General features: G+C 38.9%; 1 protein-coding gene across 1 annotated transcript in view; it reads left to right on the top strand.

The window, feature by feature from the left end:
* Window positions 1-6,552, top strand: part of LOC106524124 (leucine-rich repeat-containing protein 16A) — a gene marked incomplete in the record, with an annotated part of 107,406 nt that extends 100,854 nt beyond the window's left edge. Inside the window, 8 exon segments of the mRNA XM_014017798.1 lie at window positions 890-1,116; window positions 1,214-1,323; window positions 1,441-1,674; window positions 1,757-1,967; window positions 3,327-3,363; window positions 3,534-3,797; window positions 3,923-4,036; window positions 4,363-6,552. Of these exon segments, the coding sequence (XP_013873252.1) occupies window positions 890-1,116; window positions 1,214-1,323; window positions 1,441-1,674; window positions 1,757-1,967; window positions 3,327-3,363; window positions 3,534-3,797; window positions 3,923-4,036; window positions 4,363-4,523 (1,358 nt within the window).
* Window positions 6,553-8,082: the final 1,530 nt, after the last annotated feature.

Raw genomic sequence — 8,082 nt, 5'->3', positions numbered from 1 at the left:
TTATTAACAGAGCTTGTGTACTCAGACCAGTAATATTTGGGGTCACAAGTTTTTGCCATGGATATTTTGTGGGTCAGAAGACAAAAGTTTGGGAACCACTGCTTTAAATAGTTTTATTTATTTAATTAGGAGTGGTGTGTTTTAATTGTATCTCGTAAGAAGCTCTCAGAATTGCTCAAATCCAGAGGTTTATAGTAACTAAGTACATTTGCTTTGTTACAGTACGTAAGGAATTTTTTTGAGGATTTGTAATTTCACCAAGTATTTTTTTAAATCGTCAACTTTACTTTCAATTTGTTACATTTAACACCTAAAAAGAACTAAAAAGTACTTCATAGACATCTGGTCAAATCTAATCTGGTAAGTAAGACTGAGCTTTAAAGTGCCTGCGACATCAAATTTTTGCAATAAATATGAATGTATTTTTGGAAAGATAACATTGGTAATGTATTGTAAAAGAGATTTAACGCTGCTGAGATGAACAGTTGTTGAGATATTTGCATGTGAAGTAACAGGAAGTGATGTCAAAGGGGAATATCCGAATGTAAACACAGCGTTGCTAAAATGACTGTAGAGAAGAATCTGATGTTTCTTTAGATTATTTTAATCACTATCAGAGAGAGATGAGAGAGTCGGCRTTCAAATAATATTGTTTAAATAAACAAAAAACAGGGAGTTTTCTTTCTCAAAGAGTCCCTCTTTGATGTCACTTCCTGTTTCKMTTTAGCTGAGCCAAGTTCAAAAGAAAATCTGCAAATTATGTGACATAATGGGTAAAATCATGTGTATTATGCCAAGTTTCTTCAATATAAATATATTTTCTTTGACCTTTTTGTATTTCATGGATATGCACAGACACTTTAACACRTGTCCAATTCCAAACCTATAGAGATGGAGTTTGACCTGGACAAGGCCCTGGAGGATGTTCCTATCCACCCGGAGGACTCTTCCACCTCCTCTCAGACTCCGCCCACTCCATCTGTGGCCACGCCCAAACAGGATCAGCGTCCRGCAGCGAGGATCGCAGAGCTGCCGTCCGAGGAGGAGAAGAAGCTGCAGCACTTCACCAAACTACGACCTCGGAGGAACAAAAAAACTCATTCTAGTAAAGTAGCTGTAAGTGAGCTCAGCTAAATTATACAACCGCTGTTCAGGACTCAGGCATTGATTTTGAAAATGTAGAACCAAGCAGTTCTGTACACTTTTCTCTCAGCAAATCAACAGCACTCCGTCTCATGATGGGGAGCAGAATGGCCTCATGGGAAGGGTGGATGAAGGAGTGGATGAGTTCTTCTCTAAAAAGGTCACCAAGATGAGTTCCAAGTAAGATTACAGTTGAAATTATCCAGTATAATCTGATTTAATAATGGGTTACTTTTTAGTTTTTGTTTAAACATCACAACAGTTTTATAACCTGTTTCTCCTGATGCCTCCTTGCAGACGTTCCTCAARGAGTTCAGAGTCTCAGGATGGAGAGAAGAAAAAGAGTAAAGGAGGGTTTCTGAACCTCATCAAACGATCCTCTAAATCAGACAAGTCTGATAAGWCAGAGAAAAACCAGGCAGCTCCATCATCCGGTGGTGCATCCTCTGTGGCTCCAGGATCCAACATCCCCGAGGAGCCCTCCTCTCCAAAGGGGCCAGTTAAGAGCCCAGCACCTGAACCAAAATCCAGGTAAAGAGGATACTTTTTGAGCTGTGTGCTCCACTCACCTCCATCCTAAATCCTCTCACAGTTGTCGTCTGGCCTCCTCCAGAGACGCCTCCACCCGCTCGCAGCACACCGACTACAGCAGCAGCTCCGACCGCTCCGAGGAGCTGAGGACGCCGGACTCCATGGACGAACCGTGGGACGGATCAGACGGGAGGGGGAGTCCTCAGGGTGGGAAGCGGTATCCCGGGGTRCAGATGATGGGCAGCGGCCTCCTGGCAGAGATGAAGGCCAAACAGGAGAGGAGAGCATACAAGGTAAAGGACGTCAGTTCCTCCAAAGATTCAGAAGACTTACAGACGAGAGCTGCGTCTCAGCTCAGGGGTTGCAGCCCACGTAGACYGCAGCTCACATRGGCCACACCCTCTGTGGGCCGTAGGCTGTGAAGTGAGATGGCCTAGTCTTCAAATGACACATTTGCATACTGCATTACCATGGTTATATATTTTATATCAAGTTCCTCCAATTGGAACACATCTTTTCATGAGAGGTATATCTTCACAAAATTCAGTGGTATTAAAAAAAATTTACACCTAAATTGATAAAAAACAATAATAAAGTATCAGTACTTTTAATTGCATTTTATTTAAAATCTTATTGCAGCCTAAATTTCTTCAGCTGAGTTGTTAAACATAAAAAAACAAATTATTTTGTGTTTTGTAATTAATACTTGGAGGGGAAACATTCTCTAAAAACAGCGTATTTTAAATTCTTACTTGAATTAATTATTTCCCAAATAAAAAAGAAAAGATAAAGAAGTGGATGTAAATGTTTGTTGCTGATTCAAAGCAGGTAAGGTTGAGCATGTTTAATCCTCTAAAGTAATTTACATTTAAAAATGTTGGAAAGAAATGACAATAAAAGTCTATTTCTATTAATCGATTTTTTAGCTGACAATCTAACATAAAACAGCAACAAAAACGTCTATATTCTCTACTGGCAGCACTTCCTGAGGGAGTTTAGAGTATATATTCTGATGAGGTGAAATGTTGGAAATATTTCACCTKCTAAATGTTCTCCTGGTCCCTCAGGTTCTCACAGCTTCTCTGACTGACGGGGGCGGCTGTGGCTGAGTGATYAGACACTGAACCCTCACTGCCTCTGATGTGTCCCATCAGTGTATGAATGTGATTGAAATCACTGATTAGTCTCTWTAGAATGATGTAATCTAGATTAGCTCTGTAGAGAGATATGTGGATGGGTAAATGAGGGCACACATTATTGTTTAAAGCACTTTGAGTTTCCTGGTTGAATAGAAAGGTAACATACGAATAGTCCATTTACGAAGATGTCCTTGTTTCTTTTCCTCCACAAAATCAAAAGTAATGCATCATTTTACTTTGTAAACCCATAAACAAAGGTTTGAATAAGATCTGTTTACTTTTGTGGCATCTTCAGTGAGTTTTTATTCTCTTTTGTTCTTTAAATTMTAACGTATTTCCTGTAGTCTGTGTGCTCTGAGGGCTTTGTAGTGTTTGCAGCATTTAAAGATTCTTTTGTACTTAGCATAAATCTGCTTTCACCATTTGTTTGTTCTGACGTGTTTGTGCTTGTGAAAGAGTTTTAGTGTTTTCTGATACTGATGCACAATACTTAAACTATTTCTTCTTCTTCAGTCTTCCAGTCCTGATCGGCCTGACAGCAATGCAACAGGTAAACTGAAAAAAGTATATACWGTATATATTAGCAATGAAATGCTAGATGAACACTGTTACTGCAGGAAGGAGCTACGGTTCCAACTAACACAGAAACGTTTTGTTTTATCATTGGACAACTCCTGCTGTTCATAGCATTATATCAATTCTTTTTTATTATTGTGTTAGCAGCCAAGCCCCAGTCCRCAAACACAGACACCAGGTCTCCCAGTGGTTCCATCAACAGAGCCGACACCGCTCCTTCAGAAAAGACCTCAACACGGGTGGAAACAAAACCAGAACCAGCCGCTCGTCTCAGAGCTGCGTCTTCCTCCAGTTCTCCTGCAGGACCAGTAAGTCCTAAACCACCGGTTCCACAGGGAGCGAAGCCTGCGCTGGCTGCTCGACCCAACATCCCACAGAAACCGAGGGCCAGCAGCAGCAGGAGCGTAGGTGGGCTGCTTGTTTACTTTCACCATATATGTGTTAAACACTTTATAAATTAAAATATCATAATGTGCTGTACTGAGGTGAGGGTATATGACACATACCTGTTTGCTGTTAATTTGATGAAATAGATGAGAGTTCGGATGCTCCCAGGGCCGGCTGTGTATCTCCCAAAGTTTTCCCCTCCACAGTGAAAAAGACGCTCTCAGAGAAAGACAAGGAGACCAACAAAACCACTCAGGAAGGTGGGTCACACAATCTGTGTAAAACCTGTGGAGTCTAGTTCTGTAATCAGATAGTGTTAATACTGTATCAAAGAGATAATTCAGACCTATTTAAAGTGAGGGTTTGTAGGAAGGTCAAAACAATAAATGTCTTACCTGTTGTAGATAGCGCTGAACAGCCTTAAGGCTGAGTTATACTTTCATTCTCATGTTCTGTGTGACAAAAATTGCGTAACTTTCGTCTGTTATCTCCCACCGACAACCCTGACTGCGCACACGTACGTTGTGATGATGTTCAAACGATATATGACGCAGCTTCAAACTTTTTTTATTGTTCTCATTTGCAGGGAAATCCATGTCCAACACTGTTCAGAGATCCAGCACCAACTCCAAGGATCAAAGCTCCCTCAAACTCAACAAGGACAAGTGTCCAAACCAAGACAAGGGAACAAGGAAGAAGTCATCAGACTCAGGGGAAGAGGCAGACAAGGACTTTATTCTAATATGATCCTTTTAACGAGCCTCACATTCCTCTTTAGAGTAGCAGGAATGTAACTATTATTTAATTTATATTAGAGTATGCATTAGCACGTCCTGTTCGACTTCAGAGTACAAAATTATATTTGATAAGTTGGACACTTGGTATGACTTAAACCAAAACTGTTTAATCTCACGAGAGCTTCCTTCTTACAAACAGAACAGCCTTTTCTCTCCATCAGCTGCCAGCCTTGTTCTTACTCACGTTTCTTACTAAAACCTCAGGGTTTGAGAAAATGCAGCGTCAGCAGGTTTGGTCAAGCTCACTCAGTCTGTAAACGAGAAATGACAAATGAAGTCCAGGTTTGACGAAAACACCAGAAAGACTGCGAACATGAGCGTAAATATAAAATCACTGTAACTAACAAACTGCTGTTTTTTTTAAATTTATTTTTATTTTTACTGTATGTAGCCATAGCCTGACACCCAGGGACCAAACACACAAATAGCCATTACAGCAGGATTACAACACTTGAAATCAAACATACCGGCAAAAAAAAAAGGACAATAGATTTTGACAATGTTCTATTTTCATTGGTGCGCAAGTTGTTGCTTTTTTAACCAGGCTTCTTAGATGACTGAATCAATTATGCAATTTTTATTTTTGACGCAGATATACGGTCTTCAGCTGAGAATCTCAGCACAAATATGAGAAAACTGAAGTTTTGAAGTTATTTTCCTGTCAGTGGAGCTAAAACCCACTGAGTGAACCGGAGTCTGTCTCTGTGTGAAAGCTGGAGTGACYATATGACGTGTTGCTGCTCCCAGAGGACTGTGGTACACCTTACTGAAAATCAATACGGCTTCAGGACTGTTAAAACATGCTCTGTTTAGACACTGTGAAGAAAAAAAACAGCCTTTTATGTTTATTTAGGCAGAGGGTCTGGACTTAAATTTAAAAAGCAATACAGAGTAATTGTACCTATTTTGGAGCACCTCCTTTTGATTCTGGTTGAATAAAGTTTCACTTATGTGATTGTTTTTTTTTTTWAACGAGGCACATTAAACGTCAGATTTAGTCTGAACTGCTCATCCTGTAGATTATTTGTGTTTAATACTCCTGTAGTGTGCTAACTGTCCAGTGATGACAAGGAACTCGCTCAAAAAGAGGCGGGAAGTCATGTGAGACTAAAGCTGCGTCAGTGGGTTTTTGTGTGTTAGCAGAACACTGAGGGGGACTCCAGCTTTTATACACTCCTCTTCCTCAATTCATACATTATATGTATGTATAATATATATATTTAAATGTAACTCTTTGACTCCTTTTCTCAGAGACTTTTTTTTAATTTTCCACCTGTGTTTAAAGTCGTGACATTAGGTGGTGAAACTGAAGGTAGCTGTCGTTTGGCTAAGTGGTTATTTTGTTTTACATCAGCGTGGCTCTGTAGTCAGTTCTGTTTTTTTTATTTGCTAAAGGAGATAAACGTCAGTTTTCACACTGCTGTACAGACAGAAACCTGATTCTCAAATTTATGTTGTGAAAAAAAAATGCCTATTATCAGTTTATAACCCAACTTTTGTTTGTTTTTCATCCAGTTGGACTCTTACAGCTTAGGATTGAAATTCTTAAATTCTGATTTCGTGTTGTAATTGAGTTATGTTGCATCCCAACCTTCAGGGTCTTTGATAAAAATAAAATAAAATCTAAAACCAGAAATGCACACTTCTCGTTACATAAATTCAATAATTTATAGACTGTTTGCAGTGTGGTCCTTTGTCATCTGCTAACAACTTCAAGAGTCTGTCGTAATCCGTTTGATCCCAAAATTTATTTTACAACTCTTGTGCCAAACTTTGCTCCATCACTACTGATAATTGTGCACTTTTTAATGGTTCCTAATGAGCCACAGCTTCTGTTCTCCTTTTGTTACAAAAGTCCAATTCAGATCAGGGTTGAAGGTCTTACTGGTGCACCTTGTCCTACACTGTGCTTTCTAACAGTGTCCTTTTATGAAGTGATTTCTTTTTCTTTGGATCAACCATAGTTTACAAAAAAAAAAAAAAAAAACCAAACAATAAAAACACTGTTCCTGCTGTTTCTAGTCTGTCTGTTCCTGATATTTACAACTGCTACATAACATTATGTCCNAAAAAAGAAGAAAAACGTTGGCTTCTGCTTTGCATGTTTAAATGAAATACACGTGTGCCGTGTTCTGTTGCCATGTCCCACTTTTCCTGATGAACGTACACTACTGTTTTCTGCTTTTTGTGGGAGATTAAAATTAACAGTTTGAGGTTTTGTTGCATCGTATCAAGACACTAAAAAAACACTTTTTTTCTGTCAGAGCTCAGTAGAAAGATAAAGTCCAGACCTGTGTGTCTGAGTGTGTTGACTGCATGATGTGGCTGTAAGCTGTACTGAATGTATATATGTGCTTTCTTACATGTAGGCGTGTGTGTTTATGGAACATGAGCACATGTGATGTATGCACTGTGATGGAATCACACGCCTATGTGAACGCAGCGAGTCCTCTGTTGGTTTAAGTGCACTACTTTAATAGGAGTCTAACTTATTTGAAATAAAGTCAGCTGGGGACGTTTGTTGGATCTAATCTCATTTGTACATTGTGTTCAGAAATGTACAAATTGTGTCTTTGTAACGGTTTATTACATGTAATCATTTGGTGTTACTTTACCCAGGTTTTTAAAAAGATGRCACGTAATGTACTGAACTTAGCTGGAGAAAAGATAGAAATGGCATTTTTGCCTGTTTTTTATTTTTAGTTTTGTTTTGTTGTCGTCCCCCCAGTCTTGTTTTGTCATGGGTCAGCACATTTCTCTAATCCTGGTGTCAGATTTTCATCATGCAACTATTAATACTGATTAAAATCCTTTTTCATGCTGTGACATGCTGCAGTGCGTTTGTCATATGATTTGTTCTGGATATATTCAAATCTGAACTCTGACTCTGATTTTCAGGTTCTTTAGTATAAACCAGGTGACATCTAACCCATCTGTCGTGTGGGGTCCATCAAGGTTTTGTTTTGGGCCCACTTCTATTCTTGCTCTGGACTAGAATAGAAGTTGACTGAGGTCAGGAAGCAGATTTAAAAGAGGGAAGCCTCTAAATTCATTCATAGCCTTTATGGTAAGTTGTTTTAAGTCAAGCATGTTTTGCTTGATTTACGGTAACTTATGTGGTACTGTTTCACCCACATTTACAGTATTTCATTCTAGGTGGCACAGCTTTGCTAGTATTTACAGTAATTCATTTTTGGTGGTGTAACTTTTTAAGTAACTGCCACTTCTGGCTTGGAATTTCCCTTTGTTTTTTGTTTTTTTTGTTTTTTTTTCTGCAGAGAGGAGCTGTCAGATCAGAACAGACTGTGGTGAGTGAAGAAAAGTCATAATGTCAAAATTTTTTTAATTATATGTATGAAATTTTTAATTTTTTTCTGGACCATTGCTAAGAACATTTCTTAGCTGAAGTTTAACTGAAAATTACAGTTTCCTTTTGATCAGAGTATTGATGACTTCCAGAGGAAGAGGCTTCCAGTGTGTGTGTGTGTGTGTGTGTGTGTGTGTGTGTG

The sequence above is a fragment of the Austrofundulus limnaeus genome, unplaced genomic scaffold (genome assembly GCF_001266775.1).
Source record: "Austrofundulus limnaeus strain Quisiro unplaced genomic scaffold, Austrofundulus_limnaeus-1.0 Scaffold177, whole genome shotgun sequence".
NCBI classification, from domain to species: domain Eukaryota; kingdom Metazoa; phylum Chordata; class Actinopteri; order Cyprinodontiformes; family Rivulidae; genus Austrofundulus; species Austrofundulus limnaeus.
Note: the sequence above shows the minus strand (reverse complement) of the source record. Positions and strands in the feature narration are given on the sequence as shown.